At 31.1% G+C, this 22,447-nt stretch overlaps 3 protein-coding genes across 3 annotated transcripts; 1 reads left to right on the top strand and 2 right to left on the bottom strand.

The window, feature by feature from the left end:
- Positions 1-848: 848 nt before the first annotated feature.
- LOC117925653 (lysosomal Pro-X carboxypeptidase) lies at positions 849-5,286 on the bottom strand. Its single transcript, XM_034844719.1, has 10 exons — positions 4,823-5,286; positions 4,409-4,589; positions 3,956-4,089; positions 3,700-3,812; positions 2,740-2,863; positions 2,484-2,639; positions 1,901-2,053; positions 1,681-1,760; positions 1,334-1,383; positions 849-1,249 (listed from the first exon to the last, which is right to left on the bottom strand). The coding sequence occupies exons 1-10, from the start codon at positions 5,210-5,212 to the stop codon at positions 1,122-1,124; spliced, it is 1,509 nt and encodes a 502-aa protein (XP_034700610.1). The 5' UTR covers positions 5,213-5,286; the 3' UTR covers positions 849-1,121.
- Positions 5,287-11,744: 6,458 nt separating this feature from the next.
- LOC117924454 (temperature-induced lipocalin-1) lies at positions 11,745-12,768 on the top strand. Its single transcript, XM_034843056.1, has 2 exons — positions 11,745-12,180; positions 12,335-12,768. Exons 1-2 carry the CDS (start codon positions 11,806-11,808, stop codon positions 12,515-12,517), a joined length of 558 nt encoding a protein of 185 aa, XP_034698947.1. The 5' UTR covers positions 11,745-11,805; the 3' UTR covers positions 12,518-12,768.
- A 1,320-nt stretch (positions 12,769-14,088) lies between these two features.
- LOC117925501 (VAMP-like protein YKT61) lies at positions 14,089-21,069 on the bottom strand. The gene is made up of 6 exons (XM_034844521.1): positions 20,741-21,069; positions 19,928-20,025; positions 18,111-18,215; positions 17,865-17,930; positions 15,897-15,983; positions 14,089-14,393 (listed from the first exon to the last, which is right to left on the bottom strand). Exons 1-6 carry the CDS (start codon positions 20,931-20,933, stop codon positions 14,343-14,345), a joined length of 600 nt encoding a protein of 199 aa, XP_034700412.1. The 5' UTR covers positions 20,934-21,069; the 3' UTR covers positions 14,089-14,342.
- Between the last annotated feature and the right edge of the window lie 1,378 nt (positions 21,070-22,447).

The following is a 22,447-nucleotide window of genomic DNA, read 5'->3' as shown; positions in this document are numbered from 1 at the left end:
AATAATGGAATCTGTGATATTAATTCATGCTAAATGAATCGGTTTTGGTGGGAGCCCGATATATATGACTTTATGATTGATTGATTGATTGTTTGCTTTGATTATTATACATGATTGATTTACCCTACTCTCTAACATACATGCGATTATTCCTAAATTGTGCACTAACCCTCTCTATTGATAGCGCATGGTGGCTCGTTGCCCAGGTATGTACCCATTTTCCTCTAATCGTTGTCTATGCATGTCTCGACTTTTATGTGTGCATGATCATTCAGGATATTCATTGATTTACTAGTCAATTGCCACATCAGCTTCATTTTATTAATAGAGACCCGACTTTAGGGACTTAAAGGGGTGTTACGGTCTTTACCGTACCTTCCCAATAAATAACCTGACCCCCAAACCCAATCCGGTTTTTCACAGACCACATTTTCCAAAACAAGGAGTCACACTTAGGGTTTTTCTTTCTTATTTTATTTACCCTTTAAAAATAAAACAAAAATAAGTGACGACTCCAAGTTATTTTTCTTAATCAATAAAATCAATTTTTCAAATTAAAAATCGAGCTCGCCATCGAATGGGAGATGCATGAGCCGAAATACGGGATCCACACTACCCTTTTAAAATGCTTTCCTTCAAATTATTATTATTATTTTATTTATTTATTTATTTTTATATCCAAGGAAACTTTCATGGTCAACTCTTGAAGAGTGACCCAAACCTGGTGGCTCCCCTTCTGCTTTCCTTCAAATTATAAATGGCTCATGTTCCAAAGATTACAATGAAGGGCATGGCTTCTTAGACCTTCATAATCATAAATAAAATTAAAAAGCAAAAAAAAAAAAAAATTTAGAATAATTCCTGACAGTCAATGAGATAAGAATATTTAAATCCAACAGGGGCAAATAGAGTTTGGAGATTGAATTATTTGATGAATATAAGAAAATCATGCACACTTGCCCTTCTAAAGTGTGCATTTCCAGGAGAAATCAACACTAATTCATTGATTATTTCCCCCCTTAAAATTGCAGAGAAGAGTGATTCTGGGAACCAAACAACTAAAATTCCCCGATCCCACATATATTGGGTTGTTTTATTCACTCTTTTTCAAGTGTCAACTCTCATTGTTTGAGATCTGCATTGTAGTCATGTATCCACTTCTGAATGATCTCCACTTCTTGCCTCCTCTGCTCAATCAGCCAGTCTGGGTCCTCTTTCGTGGCTAACCGAAAATCAACATGGTGAGCTCCTGGGGATTAAACCATGGATCAATCAATATACCTCTAAATAAAATCAAAGTAGAAGGAAAAGTTATGTTGAGTGATGTACTCACCTTTTTTGGTCACAAGGGCTACAATGCTAGCAGATATATTTTTCAGCACACTGCACAATTCACATTCAGTGTCAGTCAAATCTCCGAGACAAGTTGTCCAGTTCATATTTAGTTCATGATGATCAAAATCAATGAGCTAATCCCGAACATGGGGAAAAACACGCTTCCTATTCGTTACTATGTTTGGATTTTTAGTATCTGCAATTTGTTTCCAGTATCAATTTCTTCATCTCTAATATGACTAGTTGCAGATCTGCATAACATCCCATGAATCTACTTTATCGACAGTGCCTTAATTTTTGCATTGCAGACTATTGGAGAAGTGAAAAAAAAATTGATTGACTGACCTGCCTCTGCTCCATGGATCTTGCATTCCATTGGAGAAAATAATGTTGCTGGCTGATCTCTTCAGCACTTGTTCGATTCTCTGCTAGGACAGATTTCAGAAAGTAAATCTCACAAGGTCTTGTTCTTGGGAAAATTGTATCTTGTTTTACTCATGTTCTCCCTAATAAAAAAAAAAAAGCGCATTTGAAAAGGAGGAAAAATAGAAGAAAGAAGACTCACACTGCCACCAAATTCAGTCGTGATCCAGTGTGGTCGAGGCATAACTCCATATTTCCTTGTGCATTCATCTGCAAATTCTTTGTACTCAAAGGCAGATGGAGGAAACATGCTTTCATTGGAGCAAGTCAGTGGCATAACCATCTCTGTACATGCCTGAAAAGTCATTTGCAAATTATTGTCTGTTTACTTAACATCAATAAGTAACTAGTTCCAGCGGAAACGTCTCCTCTGTGTCCATTCAAACTGGTTACAAAAACTCTAATTTTCAAACAAAATAAAAGTAAAAAATCGATAAAACTGATTAATTAAATTGCCGTTTGGAGCCATTGGTCAGTGTTTTACAAATTAGGTCCAATGTATTGCACTACTGCACGAAAAAGTAATCAGGATGAGAAGAAATATCGAGAGCCCTTTTTCATGCTTCAATGTGTATAGATGGGCTTATAATTAGCTTGTGATGGTGAGGGCTAGACAAGCTAATAATGAGATGTTTAAAAATACTGCAACAGTCAATACCGAGCAATTGAGCATGTAGTAGCACATTTGAGTCATCTAGATTTAAATCTGGTTTGTAAATCAGTACCTGCCAATCCCAACCATGGAGGCCATGAGCATCTTTTCCATTCTCCAAGTCAAAGCATTTTTCTGTACCAGAATAATTGTAATATAAGCTAGCAGCTGCAAAAGCCCTGCTAACATTAGTAGCCCCATGTGGAAATCGATCAATAATCTTGCACATCTGCATCCAAAACAAATGGTTTATGAGAATTATTGAGCCTTTGGAATTAAACTTTTGATTGAATCACATATATACAGGTTTCAGTATGAGCCATACATACCTCCGCAACAGGATACGCAGGTAACGGCATCATAAAATTGGCTTTGGTTGGATAATTCACCATGGCTGTGTAAACAAAAGCTGACCATAACCAGTCCCGAGCTGAATACACCGAGTTGATGTCCCTTAAATTTGAAGAGAAATTTGAGCAAGCCATCCCCATGACAAGTAGGAAAATGCAGGAAAAGAGAGTAAACATCAAAGCATTCCTTTGGGACACAAAATAATTAACAATTTGGATTTCAGATGCTAATGATTAACAGTGTGTAGAACTTGTTCCAATTAAAACCTAGGAGTACTTAGCAACTACGACAAAACATCATGAGAAACAAATTAATGTGAATTTTAGTTTGTTTTTATTTTTTGCCATTTATCTTTATAGATGTGATATTGTCCGTGGAATTATAACATCACAGTCTCTTCCATGTAGATATTTTGACTCAGTACGCAACAAGTTCTCACTGCTTTAAAACACATCTATATAATTAGGAGAAGCCTACTATATGTATAATGTCAGAAACTTCTTCCTCTATCTGCTGTGTGATATATATCACAATTAGTTCTATACACACAGTGTTCTCATTTTATCCCATGGGATTGTAAGGTAAGATAAAGAGATGTCCCTTGTCGTGTCAGACAATTAAACTCTCAATTCAGGAATTGACTTTGATGCCGTTTGTAATGACATGCTTCTTTCCATAAAGATATTGATATCACATAAATAATTGAGCATCACCCGTGACCCACCTCCTCTCTGGGCCTTTATTTCAGCTTCTTTCTTAGCTGTAGAAGGGGACAAGGAATGGTAAAGTTTTCTGAATCCCTTTCACATGGCAGGCTTTTCAGGTATCAAAAGTGAATTTGTAAAGAAACTCGACAAAACTATTCCTAGCAGTTTCTTTCCTTTTCCTTTTTGTTCATTTTCGTTTATACATTTCCATAGTATGAAGTCAGAACTTACTTGCAAGTTCTGAAAGTTCTGCTGACCTCCGCCAATCCTCCTTCCTTAGCTGATATGGCGTCCAGCTCTGCCCAGCTTCCCTTTATCACCTCATAGCAATTCAAGCTTGCTTCCTGCTCAAATCCATTGAAAATTCTTTCATAAAGGAAAAAGTCATACCCCAAAAAACAATTTCAAGAAGTGGGGGAAGAGAACAGAAGAAACACATATAACCCAAACTCCAACAAACAAGAGGATAGGGAGAGAGTTTTCAGACCTTGAAATCCTGGGAAACAGCATCATAGAAGCTCGACCATGGAGTAATGTCATCAAACTGCAAAATGGGGGCTGAAGATGCCAAAGCTCCAATGGCTACATGTGGGTATTTCAATCTAAACCAGGCAGCCAGCACTGTGAAAGAGAGAGAAAGGGTGGTTTCATTAAGAAGAAAAGAAGGAAATATACCTACTGGGTCTGCTATAAATCTACTGTGGAACACTAAAGAGAGCATTAATGGCTATTCAATTCAATAAATGACAATCATTTCTGATATTACTATACCCAGAAGGAGAAAGTTCCATTTAATGAAGAAAATATTGGATTTGATTCACAAACGTAAGACCCACGAAAAAAGAACCACCATCATCATATCACATCAATTCATTTTACAAAGCAGAACGGGGAAATAGGAAAAAAAAAATCAGAATCTGAGTGGGGATCTTTATCTTACTTCCTCCATAAGATCCACCAAAGACCACAACAGGGGATGCTTCAGAAGACAGATTCTGCTTCAGACTCCTAATCAAAACTGCAAAATCTGCTAATGCTTGTTGTGAATTCAAGTACCCTAACGTCTCCGGAGACTTGTAAGACTCCTTTCCGAATGGCATTGATTCTCCATAAAATCTATGCTGAAAAAACAAATCCACACAGAAAACAATATCTTTAGCAGTCTAGTCCCCATTACCAAGATTCAGCTACCGAGCTTATTTTAAACAACACCCAGATAGAGCTCTTATGATTTAAGCAAAACCAATATGGAAATTTTACGTTTTGACGAAAACCAAGAAAAATAAAAAAAGGTGTTTTCCTTGTTTTAAAAACGCCCATAGAGCGATGTTTGTGGGGTTTTAGGAAGCAGTACTTCAATGAAGACCAGCATGGCTCGAAATGAGGGAGCAATGTCGAGCAAGAAGCCAGTGTTGGAGGCAAACCAATCGATGTCACCCTCATTGCCCGTGTAGACAAATATGGGAGCTCCATGGGTCCAGTACTGGGTGTTGACGAGGTACTTCTGGTAGAAGATTGTGGAGCTCTTAGGCGTGAAGGTGAAGTGGTCCAGGAGCTGAGGGAAGTACTGGGTCTTGAATGGGAAATTCGGTTTTGGTTTCTTTGCGTTGCGTACTTGTTTCAATGCAGACCCAAGAATTGCTCTTGGAAACACCGTTGAAAGTGATTCAGAAGTTTTTGCAGTTGCAGCTATGGTGAAAAGAAGCAGAAACAGTAGAACAGATGGAGAAGAAGATGAGGCCATTCTCCCCCACTCTCTCTCTTAGGGACACTTGGAAATAAGGTTTGCTGTTTGCTTGCTATGTGAAGCCAAACCACGTCCCTACGTTTCAAAAGCAATTTTGCTATATCTACCAAACGACTCAGATATTATGAAAAAATCTGTAGCTAATTCATTATATTATTATTTTATATGGTGGGATTTTTCATATCATATGAGTGTACGCATTGTTGTCTCTCAGCATTGTCACGTCAGTCCCTGATATCTAGTCAATCCTTTCTTTCAGAATATAGCCTTTGTAGAGTGTATTTAACGAAAATAAATAAAGTTATGACTTATGAGTGACATACAATGGATGAGGATGATAATACATTCACGGATGTCTTTGAGATTAGAAGAGACAAATCTCAAAGCTAAATCTATGAACTTAACTCAATTTGAGGACGCTAAGTAGCTGGAAACCAAGGTGATGGGTCAAAATTAACGGCCTATTTATATAAAAAAAATATTAGATCTAACCACTTTATAAAATTTATGTTCAAATTAACATTTTTTGTACTACACGAGAGTCATGTCATAGAAATATATTTTTTAAAAAATTTTAATTAAAACCTTAATTAATAACTAAGACTTCATTTTTTAACTGAAACCATAATTGTTAATTAAGGTTTCAATTTTTGAACTAAAGTCGCAATTGTCAATTGGGGCTTCATTTTTTAATTGAAACCTCAATTGACAACTAATATTATATTTTTGAATTAAAGCCTCAATTGTCAACTGAGGTTTTAGTTATTTTTTTTTTTTTACTTTCAAATTTAATTAAAAACTATTAAATTACAACTTATTATTGAAATTAAAAATATATACTTTAATAATAAATTATTTATATTTAAACTTAAAAATCTAATATTACTTCAATAAACATAAATTGATAAATATAATACAATAAATTAAAAATCTTAAAATAATAAAATTATATGACATACAAATAAACTATAAAAATTTATAATTTATTAATTTAAGAAATTTAATTTGATATTTTTTAAAATATTAATTTATTTGTATTATGACAAATTTATCTTTATCGAAATAATAGTGTACTTTTAAGTTTCCATATATAGATTTTTTGACAAAATTAGTTAATGAAATTAATTAGAAAAAGTCTACTTCGAAATATAATTTTTAGTAGTTTCATCAAAGTAAAAAAAAATACCCACTAACCATTTATATGATGATAATATATATATATATAATCTCATATGCCTCCATAAGGAGAGAATCTATGGATAAATTTCACATAATACAAATAAATTAATATCTTTAAAAAATAACAAATTAAATATCTTAAATTAATAAATCATACAATTTTATATCTTATTTATATGTTACATAAATTTATTACTTTAAGATTATTAATTTATTAATAAATAAAATATTTATTTATAATATCATTTATCTATCAATTTATGTTTATTGAAGTAATATTAGATTCTCAAACTTAAATATAAATAATTTATTATTAAAATATATATATATATATATATATATATATATATATATATATATATATTAATAATAAATTAAAATTTAATAGTTTTTAATTAAATTTTAAAGTAAAAAATAAATAAATAATTGAAGTTTTAATTGGCAATTGAGACTTTAATTAAAAAATGAAGTCTCAATTAATAACTATGGTTTCAGTTTAAAAATTGAAGTCTCAATTAGTAACCGTCGCTTCATTTTTTTTTAAGTTTTAATTAAAATTTTGAAAAAATATATATATTTATATGATATAAGTCTTAGATGATCCAAAAAATGTCAATTTAAATATAAGTTTGATAGATTGATTAGATATAATTATATATATATATATATATGTATGTATTTTCTTTTTAATTTTTAAGATGGGCCATTTTGACCCAAAACTCGTGATTGATGGCCTTCTTACTTCTAGGCATGAAGTTGTAGGTACTGAAAAGCTGCAGCTGACTTTTCTAAAGAACTATAAATTAAAATGAGAGAGAGGGAGGAGGAAAAGCTGGGGAAGCATGGGCCAAAAAAATGAGCTGACCTTGGAAAAGGTGCTCAATCACAGTTTCACGGTCCATGATGACACAATAATACACACTACACTCCAATATCAGATTCTCTTCACCCTTCTCATCCATCCATTTTCAACTCCCTTTTTTTTTTATTCAATTCATGCTTACTTATTCCCTTTTTTCTTTCTTTTTTTTTTAAGTTTAAATTATTATTTATTAGGATTTCCTGTTATTATTAGGGCATCTTCAATGTAAGATGTTATAAGGAAAATATCAAACTAATTTTTGGGATTGATAATTACTTTGAAGCCAAAATGTTACAACACTTCAATGTAAAATGCAAAATGGTTTTTTTTTTTTTTTTAAACTTAATTTTTAGATTTTTTTTATTTTTATCAACCACTATTTTTCCAATAATTATAGGGAAAAAAAGTTTTTTTTATAAAAAAAAATGCATTTAAAACTTTCAAAAATCATACCAAAGATAACAATGAAATTGATAATGTGATATAATTAGGGTTGCCGTAGAAGTCTTTTTCGAGGAAATACTATCAGTGATTTTTCATGATTATAAATAATTTTTTAAAATTTTAAAAATCTTTCTTAAATTTTATTAAATATTTGATTTTTCTTAAAAAAAGCATTTTTTAAATTAAAAACATTACAAATGGATTTTTAATTTGACTTTTCATTATAAAATACTCGATTTAATACTTAATGAGTACATGAAAACTTTGCATGGTTAAGAAACCTATTAGGGATGGTTGAGCACAATTTGAAGTCATAGAACTTTACCTACATATGCCACATTCTTCCACAACAATAACCCAATAATAAATGTAATAATAAATTAACAATATCTATAACAAAATATCAAGAAAAGCATACCAAAATATATTAAAGGAGATAAAAATCATTTAAAAAAAAAAAAATCTTTTAACAAGTAATGAGAACATAAGGGTCTCACTAGTTGGCAATTCAAGAGATTAATACGAGGATTCTACATAAGAGAGTACTGCACAAATGAGTAGTAAGTGACCTTTACTTCAATCATGCCTCTTAACTAATTAAAATCTCACATGAATATGCTAGGTGTAGGAATGATACATGGTGCCCTTGCCTAAATCCATAGCACCTTGGTCATTCATCTTGCTTCAAACTCAATTCTTAGCAAAAATATTCAACTACAATATTTTCTCCATTGCTTAAGTACCAACCATCCACCTAGCTTCTATTGTGGACGAGGTAACATACTTCTATGGCTTAGACTAACATGGAGCAGCTTCCCCTGTAAAAGTGATCAAGTACCTAGATACAAAATCTTGCTAATCCATATTACGTACAATATATGAATATATAAGCCCTTCTAGAACTGTTTGAGCTCCCTTAAAACAAAAGCACATACTTGAGTTGCTTTTCAAGTATTTGAAAATTTACTTCATTGCCTCTCGATAATCCTTTTTAGGGTTAGACAAAAACCTACCCACGACCCTAACTGCATGAGCTATATATCTCATGCATACCATGATATGCATTAAACTCTCTATAGTAGAGTGTTAGGTTTATGCTAATCTAACATAAGGTAAACATTTATGAATTGAGTATTGCTTACTTTATACAAATTTTAATAAAATTAAATATAAGTGCTCACGAGGAACAAAAATAATAATACAAGTATAATAAGAGCAAGTGAATAAAAGAGAAGGGGAGAGAGATTGCAAAAAATGATTTTATTGAAGTTTAACATAACTTGATTTACGTCCATTTTGCTCAAGTTTCAATCCTAGGCCGAAGGCTCCAATATGAACAAGGATTTTCAAGTTAGAGTATTCAAACTCTTACACTTGGATTCTTAATTCCAAGGAACCTTCAATAAATCATCAAGAGATGTCTCACTTTTCAATAAATCTCAAATGATACAACTTGATAAACCCCAAGTGATGTAGCACGCTTAGAACAACTCACACAAAGTTTACAACAAACGAATTTCTAAAAACTAATTCCTAGTGTACAAGTTTGAGCTTAAGACTACAAGATGAAATTATGATTAAGATGCACTAAATGAATATCAAGAGCTTAAAAAGAAAGTGTACTAAAAAAAAATACTTGCAAAGGTTCCAAAGATTTTTTAACAAAGTTTTAGAACCATGTCTCTCTACAATAAATGAATTATGAGCATTTATATACAATTTCTAATAGGAAAATGGTAATTAAACTTATTTTTACTTGATTAATGTATATGAGTGGTCGATGTACAAGCCATTGAAGGTTAGAAAAGTACTAAGCAATCATAAAAAGTTGTTCGCCTTGGTCGACTAAGTGATTGGTTGATTGACGACTCAACCAATCAAGCTATAAGCTGAATAGATGACTTATATCAATCATAGAAAAAAAATTGATCAACCACTAGTTAAATAAACAAAACAAAAAACTATATTTAAGAAATTAGTGCATAACTATACAAAACATTGACTAAAATTTATGTCAAAATATGTAGTGGTTTCAAATACTATTTTTAGGCATATTTACAATGACTTGGATGTTCTAAATTATCAAGCATATATCTAATAGATGAATAAAATATTTTAATTCATAAAAAATCGAAGTTAATAAATGCACATAGTATGACATTTACACTTTTGTGCTTGCAAATGATTAATAAATTAATATATGTATATATCTTAAAATATTCTAAATATCATCCACATAAAAAAAAATTCCATTAAAAGATGGTTGTTGGAGTTTATGTACTTTAATTGCGAGTTAATTTGTGATCTTTATTAATGTATTAAAATATCATAAATATTATTATAAATTGTAAAAATTAATGAGTATTGTGATATTTATCGTCTCAAGAATAATGAAAACAACAAGAGAGAGATCTAAATTTCATTCTTTTCTATGTAAGGGAACATTAATCATTATTATTATTATTATTCTTTCACCCCCAAAATAGAGAGAGAGATTCCAAAATCTCTGATTCATTCTTTTCTATGAAAGGGAACATAATTTTTTTTTTCTTTTTTTTCTTTCACCTTCCAATATAAAGATTTTGTTTAGAAAGTTTAAAAATAAAAGGAATTGCTAATGTTTCATGGTTGTTATTTAGTATAGCTTTTAACCTATGTTTTTGAAAAAGTAAAATAGCTATTTTATTTTCTAATTGATTTTATGTTTGAGATTATATTTAATCTGTTTTTTATTGTTAATAATAATATATTTTAAATATATTTTTATTAAAAATAAGAATAAATTTTACATTCGTAATAGTAATTATTAAAAACTAGTTTAGTGGATGTTTGATAAATCAATCTAATAACTTAAAGTTACTTAATAACTTAATTTAAGTTATTAAATACATTAAATATATTTAGTAAAATAAGTTAATGGTATAAATGAAAGTAAAAAATAACTCTAAATAATAAGTAAAAATAATTAACTTATTCTTCAATTTACATCTTCATTTTATCTTTTTATCATCATTTGTCTTAATTGTCTTTAAGATCTCTTTTGCTACTCCACAACATTCATTGTTACTTGACTTTCTTTGTTTTAATTATAATTTATGAAGATAAATATATTAATTTGATGATTTAGAATAAAATTTAAATTAATTTTATCAAACAATTTTGATACTTAAATAAAAATTAAGTAATAAATTATAAGTCAATAACTTAAATATAATATAATTTAAAATCAACTTAAATCATTAAGTAATAAATGTTAAGTTTTATTAAACATCCCTTAAATGCATCTATAAAATTTCTTAAGAGATTTTTTTGAACATGTCGATATAAATGTATTATTTTATTTATATATATATATATATATATATATATATATAATCAAATATTATCTTAAAAGTATAATATAAATGTTTTATTATTTATTTAGAGTGTGTATTATTATAAGTGAATATTTTTTTAAATTATAATTGTTTATTTAAATAATATAAATATATTAAAATATTTTATTAAACTATAGAAATAAAAAAGGAACAAAATAATCAACATAATAACATGGTCACATATAATGTGTATTATAAATATAATTCTTAAAATATTATTTGATTATATTTTTTTAACCATTTTTTGTTAGTGACGATTAAAAAGCAAACAAGATTTGATTGATTTCATTTTCTAAAAACCGTTTTTTTCACTTGATTAAGATGGAAAAAATGGGAAATAAAAGCTATTTTTAGAAAATAAAAAACTGAAAACAGTTTTCAAAACCAAATGTAACCATATATTTTTGTTTTAAAAATAAATTAAAGTTTAAAGGGAACTTACTTGGATAATCCTTACATCTTTGTCCAAGGATATTTTTATATTGATTTTGTCAAAAAAATCCTTCCAAAAGAAAATTCCAGAAATTTCCCTTTTTTTTTTATAAATAAAAGGCAAATACTTCCAAATGAAGGGTCTAGAAAGCACTGGGCACTGCCCACGTGTAAGGCTATTAGACGCCCACGTTGCCCCGACACGCCTTATCAACCCAACAACACCAGGAGTTCACGATCCAGAATTCCAAAACCCCAAAGTACAAATCGGTAATTCAGAAACCCATCATCAAAAAATGGCCAAGAAGGAGATGGAAGTGGTGAGGGGTATTGACCTGCAGAGATACATGGGGAGGTGGTACGAGATAGCTTCATTTCCCTCATTTTTTCAGCCCAAGAATGGTATCAACACAAGGGCCACCTACACTCTCGAGGCGGATGGCACTATTGTCCGCGTCCTCAACGAGACTTGGAGTGATGGCAAGAGGAGCTACATAGAAGGCACTGCTTACAAGGCTGATCCCAAGAGTGACCAGGCCAAGCTCAAAGTCAAGTTCTATGTTCCTCCTTTCCTCCCCATTATCCCTGTTGTTGGAGACTACTGGGTTTTGTTCCTTGATGAAGAATACCAGTATGCTTTGATTGGCCAGCCTTCCAGGAAGTATCTTTGGGTATGTTCCTTGATTATTATTATTATTTCCCTTTTTCATCTGCTTTCTTCACAGGGTTCTTCCAAAATTTTCAAATTAATCTGGGATTCCTTTTCAAAACAATTGTTTGATTCTTTTTGTTTAAATTTTTTATGGGTGGTTTCTATTTTTCCAGATATTATGCAGGCAGACCCATATGGATGAAGAGATCTACGAGATGCTAGTTGAGAAGGCCAAAGAAGTTGGGTATGATGTGAGCAAACTCCGCAAGACAACCCAGACTGATCCTCCCCCAGAAGGAGAAGGCCCCCAGGACAATAAAGGCATTTGGTGGATTAAATCTATTTTTGGAAAATAGGAAATCTATGAGTGAAATAGGGTTTTGCTTTCGTCTACCATTACAATAAAAAGATCAAAACCTTTACAGCAAATCTAGTTTGGGGTTTGTGTTTGTTAGTCTCCTTTGTTCTTTTGATTAAGATTACGTATTTGTTTATTGTAATAGACAGTGTGTGGATGCATATAGTTTTCAATCCTTGTAAAAGTTAAAAGTATGAACTGTGAAATTTGAACTCTTATCTCAAATGGGTATCTGTTAAGTTGCTTTCATATGAAGTTTCATGGCTATTTTCAGTGGGGAGATGGGACATGAGGGTCCACCCGCCCTCTACCTTATCCTCTTACTACCTTTTACGTGTTATTTGGATAGATTCAGATTCGTTTCTTGGACTTTAAGAAAAACGCAGTTGGTCTTGGAATGAAAAATAAATGTTATTAATGGAGGCCATAGTTCCACCAACCCTTTGACAGGGTTAAATTGTTTCATTGCCTTCCTATTTGTCTGCCAGAGAAATTTACATTTTAATGCTTATGATCTTAGGTTTGTTTTTTTAGTTTTTTTGTTCAGATATTTTAGGTTGTTTGTTTGTTTTTAAATTTTTTTTTTTTTTTTATAATTTATTATAAATTTTTGGTTGAATAGAAAAAGTTAATTAATATTTTTTTAAATAAAAAAATATATATTATTTCTTTTAATTTTTTAATACTTAATATATATAAAATATTATAAAAATAAATAATCTAATATTTAACAACATTTAAATTCTATTTAAAATTAAGTAAAAAAATAAATTCCACCTACTTGAAAAGTTGTCGGCAAGACAAACATGTGTCTTAAAGATAAGTAAAATCTATATATATATATATATATTTAAAATTATTAAATAATACATTTTCTTTTTATTTATTTATTTATATTTTAAAATGTTTTAAAATATTTTTTCATTTTTTTCAATGATATCTAAATATAAAAATTTTTAATTTTCCTTATATCTTCTGTCATTAATATTTTCCACCATAGATATTTAATTTCCATCATCTTACAACAACTAATTTATTTTCCCTTAAAATCTATAATTCCCTTTGTATCAATAATTGAATTTTCCCATCAACACTCACCCCATGAAAATGCCAAATTTTCTTCCAATTTCCAGATTCTCTGTATTCATTAAATCCAGGTTGACCAATCAACTCATCAATTTATGGAGAAAAAAAAAAAAAAAAAAAAGGCCTATCCATAGAGGTTCACATGTATTCTCTCTCCTAGTGTCCAGGTCAAATTGTCACGAGATACACAAAGGGGTTCCCCCTTTTCAATACCTATTCTTACTTCTTAGAACCAAGGGTTAGCTAAGGATAAACTTGTCTCGGATTCATCCTTCCCCACCCTTTTTTCCCCCTTTTTTTTTTAGCCAACCATAATAGTTTGACAATTATGGTTAACTAATCATCCAAGAGCTAACAGGCTTATGCAATCCAAGCAAAGCTTTATGAGTAGGAAGTGTTAACATACACTAAAATTTCCCAACATAAGGCCTTTTTAACTGAACATACGACATTCACAATACTTTTTTAACTCACCTTGCCCCATATTGATACTGTTTAATCTATAATATAAGCAAAGAACCAACACCAGTATCAGCTGTTTCCCCATTTCCTTTTTTTGTAATCCAGAAAACAAAATACAATAACAAAAAAAAATCAACAGAATTCTGCCAAGCAAACAATCGATAATTGGTATAAACAGACAGATTACAGAGTCACCATTTTGTCATCCATCTTCTTCGATACTAGACCACGTGATGTGAGGGCCATTACGGTAGAGCACCTTTGCTTTTGAAAGCTTACAATATACTACAGCACTGATTGGTTTTCTTCGCCTGCTTGTAGAACATCTGTTTCAACCACCACCGTCAGCTTTTGGTATTAGCAAACAACATTCAGGCCCACGCCTAAGTTTAGAGATTTCTAAAAGAAACCCTACTACTACTATCTAATGAGATTTCAAATTTTAAAATTTAAACCCTACTATTTCTTCTTGTCAATGGAGCATTCATTTTGAATTTGGCTCATGGGCCCAACACAAGGTTCTCATTTCAAGGTACTTTCTGTAAGGCACTTTCTATACCAGACAAAAAAGCCATTTAATGATGATACACATCGGTATGGTTGATTACTACTTTATTATTTGGAATTGAATGACCAATTTTATGGATGAACATTATCATTAGTTAACTATCATGCTTAGCTACCATTCTGCAAAAACCCAGAACCATGTTGTTATTAGAGAGAAATAACTTTAGATTCATCCTCTTTAACAATTATCTAATATCAATAAGAGTGGAACATCATATTAGGTATTCAATAACAACAGAGCTAGAATTCATATTATATTTGTACAAATATGTTGGTTTAGCAGATTGGATTGTGATAATTCTCCCCAGAGGTGATTTCAGAAACACTACCTCCCAATCTGAGCCTAAACTGTTTAGAGGCCCTTGAACAAATTCTTTTATTTACCTTGATTCCACTCATCTCAATCTCTCAGAAGAAAATTATGTACCAGGAAGGAGAAAAGAGTTCTATATAAAAGCATATAATTTCATTATGTGTTAAAATGTTTCCTTGATACAATCAGAATGATATGCGTCAAGCAAGTTTATTTGCTGAACAGTGAAGAACTAAAGACTGAGGAGGAAGTGGAGCCTGAGAATGATATTATGATGCAATTTCAGTGCATTTAGTAAATGATAACCACTTAGGCACATGTTCGCATTTTTCATAACTAACCGCGTCCAAGAGTAGGGCTTTCAGTTGTAGTCATAAACAATCTACAACATTTCCTTTGGAAATTTGGCCACTCCCACAACAACCATCATAATGCTCACATGATATGATATATAACAAACATATCAGCTAATATCAACCTCAGAATCTATTGCACTCTAATTTACAGTTTGGGACCTATCATCATTCGTGTTAGACACTGTTTAGCTATGTAATTCTTTCCTGATGAGTGTTGATAAGGATGTCACAATCCAAACTACAATTATAACACCAGCTTAATGCAGGTTGATACCTACATTATAATAATATTATATATTCATTCAATTCAATTCAGACTTTAATCTCAATTGCTTGGTGTCAGCTATACAAATCCTATCATTCATGCTTCATAGCTAGACCTAGACATTAATGAGGTATTCTGTTACCTGCCATAGGGTAAAACACACTTGCATACAATGGTAGTAAACCAAAAGAGCAAACAAGTCTGATTCCCAAAACCATGCACCATGCATGTTAAGAAGCATAGAGATACGCTGAAGGAGATAGAGATGCACGGGCCTATGTATAGAGCGGGTAAATATAACAGTAAGATGCAATTAATGTACAGGTACCTGTGATGCTGTGCTGAGATCTGAACTTTTCTCAACTAAACTGTCCAGCTTCTCACCTCGTGCAAGGACACTATCAATAGTCTTATGCTGTGTCAAACAGAAAAATACATATCAAAGAAAAGAATAAAGATAGAAAAATAAAAAGAAGGAAAAAAGGAAACAAAATTAGACAGCAGATAGTTCTCCATCGTGAGGAAAGTAAATTTTATTATTATAAATATTATTATTATTGTTTTTTGCCTTTGCTAAGCAACAAAATAATTAAGCATGCTTATTGCCAACTTGAACACATAATCAATTGATCATTGCATTTTCAAGTTCAGTCTACATTATAAGTGCATTCCAGTATCTATAAAGACAATCAAATGATGTGAATAAAATTACAAAAAGAGCCACAAGTGGTGGACAACAAGGGCACGTATAAATTAAAAGACTGGACAACATGAAGGCTATAATCATATGGCAGAGACTGTTACTCAGTGTTGCAAGCTCTCTGAGGCCCCTCAGTTTAACTATTTTAGGACAACAGAAAAATCAGTAAACCCTCCATTGAAACATTTTTACCTGATTACAGTTCAATTATGGAGGAAAATCCTTTTGCTGAATTATGAAGGGACTGCAAAACTGGTAGCCCAACACCTGCCAGGGTAGCCTAGTTGGTCAGGGCAAACACTAGGAAGTGTGGTCCCAATAAGTGGCACATGGTCCTAGGTTCGAATCATGCCACTGATGATACTCTAAATTTACACCGTAGTTGTTGCGGGATGGTTAGCACCCCAAAGTTTGAGTCCCCATGGAGAGTCCTAAGGGTTTGACCACGAAAGGTTCTACTGTTATATAAAAATAAAATAAAATAAAAGGATTATTTATTATTATTAATCCCACACAAGATTTTTAAAATTGACTTCTCATGTGCATTTAATTCATTCTGATAGAAATCGCCTTCTCATGTGTATTTAATTCATTGTGATGGGCATCAAAGGTTTAACCAGCAGAAAACATGATTTAAATAGGACTATCTTATAATTGACAATAATATTCCATATATACACACAGGGATACATATATTTTATCTTTAATATTATTATCCCAAAACACCTGAGATTGATGACTGACAAGGAGGTTATCTTAAAATTTGACAACTGGGTTATAGAAGACAAGGAGAGAATGAAAAAAAGAGAGGGAACTTGATTTTATTCTAATTGCCATGAGCCAAAACACCTGATTTTGCATGAATGATAATAAACAAGCACGTGGAACTCACCACTGAAAACCAGATTATTGTGATTAAGGAGTGTTCTTCATCATGGGATTCATTTTGTTTTGTGTGTATGAGCAGGCACCTGGGGGATGGTGGGTATTGTTGTAGGATATTAAAGATTGGATTCAATACTACATACAAGTACATGGATATATAGAGGACCTAAACTCAAAATTTTAGATCCTTTCATCAGTTAGCTATAAAGAGGCAACTGATACGACAAACACATTTTCATTAAAAAAGAAAGGTACAAGAGATGGATGAGAAAACTTCAATATGGTTCACCATTCCCCACGATAATTTTCTAGGAAAGATATCAGGATCCAAGTAATTAACACTTTACCATTGGATATGACAAATAGTATTTTAACATAAAGGCTAACCAATAGTTAGATACTTCAAAAAGGTCATAAGATCGAAACATATCCAACTTTAAAGTGACATATAAATAGCAGAAGCAACTGCAAACCTAAGAGCACAAATATATGCTGGCATAACCAGCAATCAAATTTCCCTATTTTCATATCACTAATAATTAGCTGTCTGATGACACAGAAAATACAACAATCAATAAGGAATCAAAAAAGCATATTTAATATGGTTATTTACAGGTATATGAACTGATAAAGAAGGAAAGAGAAAGACAATCTATTTATATATACTGGATCTATATACATAAAATAATGCAATTGTAAATTAAAACTCACAAGAATAATTTTAGTTTCATCCAACTCTCTCTGAATTTTCAACAACTTATCAGCCTCTGCAGGATCCTGAAGATTTCAAAGAGAACAGAATAAAAAGTATTTTGGGTTATAAATGACCATAGCTTGAACCATTAAGAAGAAAGGAACAAATCAAATTGAAATAGTTTATGATGCAAAAAAAATTAATTGTACCTATATGCAGCCTTATGACGCAACAAACAAAATGAGAAAAATGTGGAGAAATACCTGAAATTTGGCTAGTGCTTCATTCAAATAGGGCCATGGTTGAGTGTTATCTGCTTGTACAGTCCTCCACGAATCACCAAAATTCTTCTGATACTCATCTATCACCTGTCAGGCATACAAACTTATCATTTGCACATGGAATCAAGCAGATGCCAACTATCATCTACAATTTTCTATCACAAAATAAAACCTCTATCCTAACCATGCTAAATCTTGGGATGCAAATAACTTCCAAGCATCAAGCAATTTAGAACTCAAAAAATCAGCAAACACAGTGCCTCAGTATTTTAAGTATCAACAAGTTGATTAGTCATTGAAGCTCACTTGTGTTTCTAGTATAAAAGTAAAATATATATGCAAATTAGGTTATAATCTGATGGTCCTCAAAAAAACTAAAGTATCCCACCTCCCTCTCTCCAAATCTTGGCACCACATAATTATAAGATCGTGACAGAATGGAACCTCAGCCAACAAAGAATGCAGTGGACTTTAATTGGCCTTCTCCACATCCACCCACATATATCCACCATCAACATGATAGTTTCGCAACATATGATTATGGAATCAGGATAGAGTAGCATCTTGATCTTAAATGGCCTTCTCAGCTTGAATATGTCTCTTATTTGAGTTATTTCTCCCTTCCCTGCCCATCCCCCATTACCCCCCCTCCTCCCTCCATCCCTCCTACTGGTGGATTATAATAAAACTGACCCTTTCCCTTTAGCAACTATAACCATGTCCAAAGTTGGCATGACATGCCATGAATAGGATATTTACCTGAAATTTTAGAAACCTAAGTTCTTCTCACACTCAGCTAGATAACAAGAGCATCAGATCAAAAAGCATGATGTGAAGAAATTATTTATAATGCTTAAAACAATAGTGTCTTAGAATTCGATAACAAATTATATATAAAATTTCAAACTCTCAAGACTCAAACAAGAAATCGATTTTCATAGTTGAATATTTCCTTTGTTGGCTATGGCAATTGGAAAATATATACTTGTTTCACAGAAAACTTGATCTTTATTTTTATTAATTATGTAACTATTTTATACATTTGTATTGGACTTACAATATCTTAAAGATATGGATGCCGCAGAATGTCAAACAAAGCCCCACTTAGAACATACATCTGCACTAGACTAACAAAGACAAGAACTTGGAGAAAAACATCTCTATTTGTGCTGTCATCTTCAAATGATTCTCGATAAGTTCAATGAAGAATTCAGCAAACAAGAGGTGATTGACCTTCACAAGTCCACTTTTGCTCATTGACTTTTTATGTTACAAGATTGGGAAGGGAATATGAGCATATTCTTCTTGTCATCTCAGGTAGCTTTTCTATGAAATATTTCTTAATTTTTGTTGACAAGATTCATTCCTTGCAAAAGTTTTTGGCAAATCTCCAATGCCTTCCAAAGTTGCTTTAGTTTCCCACAGGTTGCACACTTTGGATATGCAAATACCTTTACAAAAAATGACTTGTTTTTCAAGGAATGGAATATAGACATGTTCAGCCCATCTTAACTTGCACCACAACCACATACGATGCTCACTCAAAAACTTTAATTCGATGTTTAAACCCACAAGATGGAAAAAAATAGGCCAGAAGATGAAATGAGTGAGAAATGGATTCAAGCCACTCCAAACCTACCTCTGAAACTAGGTACCATTGCAAATGAATCATATCAGTGATCATCTTTCCAAATTTAGATATGGTTGACTTAAACAAAGAAATAAAGTATGCCAGATCAATTATCTGAAATTTCTTTTGAAAAAAACAAAGACAATAAGGCCATAAAAATTGGGTTTACCTGGTTGAGCAAGGAAAATGCGCTTCGAACAGGATAGTGGTCATCCATAAAACCCAGTGCACAAAGACCATTTCTGTTGTAAGAATGCACTTTATATTCTATATAAAAGCCACCAAAGAATATTCAGCATTTACAAAAGAAAACATCTTCACAATAACATATCAAAACATACAAAAGACTCCCCACAGGAAACAAAACTCCAGTGCCTACAATTTATAATCAATTCAATTCTAAGATAGCCAATTATGTTTTCTCATAAAAAATAAAATAAAATGAAGAAATATAACATTTCCAAACCTAATCGAATCCAAATCTCACCAGATGAGAAAATTAAAAGCCCTATCAATAGCTAGAAGATAACAGAATATTTGAAACAATCGATTGCTTTTTAAATGATCCAAATCATCCAACCTATATTGGACGATCCGTGAGAGAAAACTTCACGCCCATATTTAAAAAGAAAAAAAAAAGAAAAAGAAAAAGAAAAAGCCCAAAATTCACCCAATATAATGTTTTCGCTACACGAAATCTCAAAAATATACAAAAAAAAAAAAAAAAAATTGACCTATTCGTCCCCTGGTTCATCGGATTTAAGCTCCGATCGCTGACCAGCAAATCGAGGGAACAAAAAAAAAGCAGAGGAAAACGAAACCAAACTTCATATCTTTTCCAGTTAAAACGAGGAAAAAAATTAAAATTTTGAAATTGTCGTTTTCATTTGATTTCCTATAAGTTTGATTTCTCGGTAACCAAACAGACAGAATTATACAAAATAAAGGAGCTGGAACCCTGATTTAAGGGGAGAGAAGGAACCTTCGTGTTGGACGGATTGGCGTTGAGAGGGAGGAGTCCTTTTGGCAACTGTCCGACCCACGAAAACGATAAATTCCTTGACGCTGGATCTCTGAAAGTACCCGAAATGGCCGACATCGGATGCGTTCGCCAGGATTATCGCGTCGGATCCATCCGGATTGCATTTCAAAACCAGAAGTGCCGTGATCTTCATCTTTATCTCTCTAAAAAAACCCTCCCCCTCTCTCTCTCTCACTATTGTCTCTGTAGGCTTTCGTACGTGTTGATCCCAGTAGAAGAAAATGCGGAGTTGTTATCCGCTGTGATGGGGAGTATTTGAAGGTCTTGCAGCTGCTCCCCTGCAGCAATCACGCTCTGCCGACATCCAAGTTTTATTGCCAAACATATTCGGCACTCATCCACTTTGGGATGTGTAATTTGTTTTCATTTTTACTTTTAAAATTAAAATTAAAACATAGACATATTTTCAAAAATTAATTTTATAAAATATTTTTAGAAAATAAATATTTTCTTACAAATAAAAAAATTAGATATTATAAACATTTTCACCGGATTATAATTTCAATCTAAATAAATATCTTAGAGTACTTTTGGGATTGATTAAAATAAATAAATAAATAATATTTTTAACATTTAAATGATAAAAAATTTGAAGTGATAGAAAACTTAAAAGTATTTTTTAAAATTACTATCAAACAGGTAATTAGATAATGATTATAAAAAATATTTTTAACATTTATAAAGCTTAAAATTTTTTATTTTTTAAGTTGTAAAAAATTTAAAAACACTTTTTATAATCATTGTCAAACAAACTTTTAGAGTGTTATTGGTAATAATTTTAGGAAGTATTTTTAGTATTATCAATATTTAATTGTTTCTACTCAAAGTGTTTTAATGAAATTTTTTTCTCTAAAAGTGGTTTTAGAAAAATTGTTTCTCTAGAAGTAATTTTTCAGATTTTTAAAAATATTTTCTAAAATTTATCCAACACCTATATATATATTTCTAAAAATAGTGTTTGGACTAAAAACACTTCTTAGAATAACAATTAATCGAGCTTTTTATCCTATTACAAGTTTTTATTTATATAATAATTTAACCTTAAAATATTTTTTCAAGTAATGTTAATTTTACATTATACCCAAATGTCAAAAGGTTTTACAGTTAAATTAAAATACAAAAGGACAATGGTGATTTTTTATATATATAATTTATCCATATATTTTTAAATTTTGTTATATAATTATTAAACATTTTTTTTTGGTTTCTAGAAAATAATAAACAAAAATATATCAAATGATGCTTTAATGTGTTAAGTATTTATAAAAGATAAAATATGGTGAAAAATAATTTCTATTAAAAAAATATAAGAACATAGTTTTATACCATTTTACTGGATAATAAATTTAAAATAAGCACAAAGACCAAATCATTTGGAAAATATTTATTTTTGAAAACATAAAAATCATTTTAATAGAACAGTATGAAAAATATATGCAAGCAGTAGCTTTTATTACTCTTGAGTAATACCAAAGTTAAGGAAACATTAATATTAGACAATGTCACTCCTTAAATGAATAATTAATAAATTTAACGTTTCAAGTTACAACCATATAATAAAAGACATAATATGATTTTTAAAGAATATAAGTGGGATTAAAGAGATTTTTTTTTTTTTTTAAAGGTTTTTGGTTAGATGAGAAATTG

Source organism: Vitis riparia, chromosome 11 (assembly GCF_004353265.1).
Source record: "Vitis riparia cultivar Riparia Gloire de Montpellier isolate 1030 chromosome 11, EGFV_Vit.rip_1.0, whole genome shotgun sequence".
Lineage (NCBI taxonomy): Eukaryota > Viridiplantae > Streptophyta > Magnoliopsida > Vitales > Vitaceae > Vitis > Vitis riparia.
This window is presented reverse-complemented; position numbering and strand designations above follow the sequence as displayed.

Coding starts and splice junctions, on each gene's coding strand:
- LOC117925501 (XM_034844521.1), bottom strand. CDS start 20,933: ATGAAGATCACGGCACTTCTGGTTTTGAAATGCAATCCGGATGGATCC. Junction 18,216..19,927: donor CATTTTCCTTGCTCAACCAG/GTAAACCCAATT, acceptor TATGCCTGACAG/GTGATAGATGAGTATCAGAA. Junction 15,984..17,864: donor ATGAAACTAAAATTATTCTT/GTGAGTTTTAAT, acceptor TGTTTGACACAG/CATAAGACTATTGATAGTGT.
- LOC117924454 (XM_034843056.1), top strand. CDS start 11,806: ATGGCCAAGAAGGAGATGGAAGTGGTGAGGGGTATTGACCTGCAGAGA. Junction 12,181..12,334: donor CTTCCAGGAAGTATCTTTGG/GTATGTTCCTTG, acceptor CTATTTTTCCAG/ATATTATGCAGGCAGACCCA.
- LOC117925653 (XM_034844719.1), bottom strand. CDS start 5,212: ATGGCCTCATCTTCTTCTCCATCTGTTCTACTGTTTCTGCTTCTTTTC. Junction 2,864..3,699: donor AGAACTTTCAGAACTTGCAA/GTAAGTTCTGAC, acceptor TTCAAATTTAAG/GGACATCAACTCGGTGTATT. Junction 2,054..2,483: donor TCCATGGTTGGGATTGGCAG/GTACTGATTTAC, acceptor ATGACTTTTCAG/GCATGTACAGAGATGGTTAT.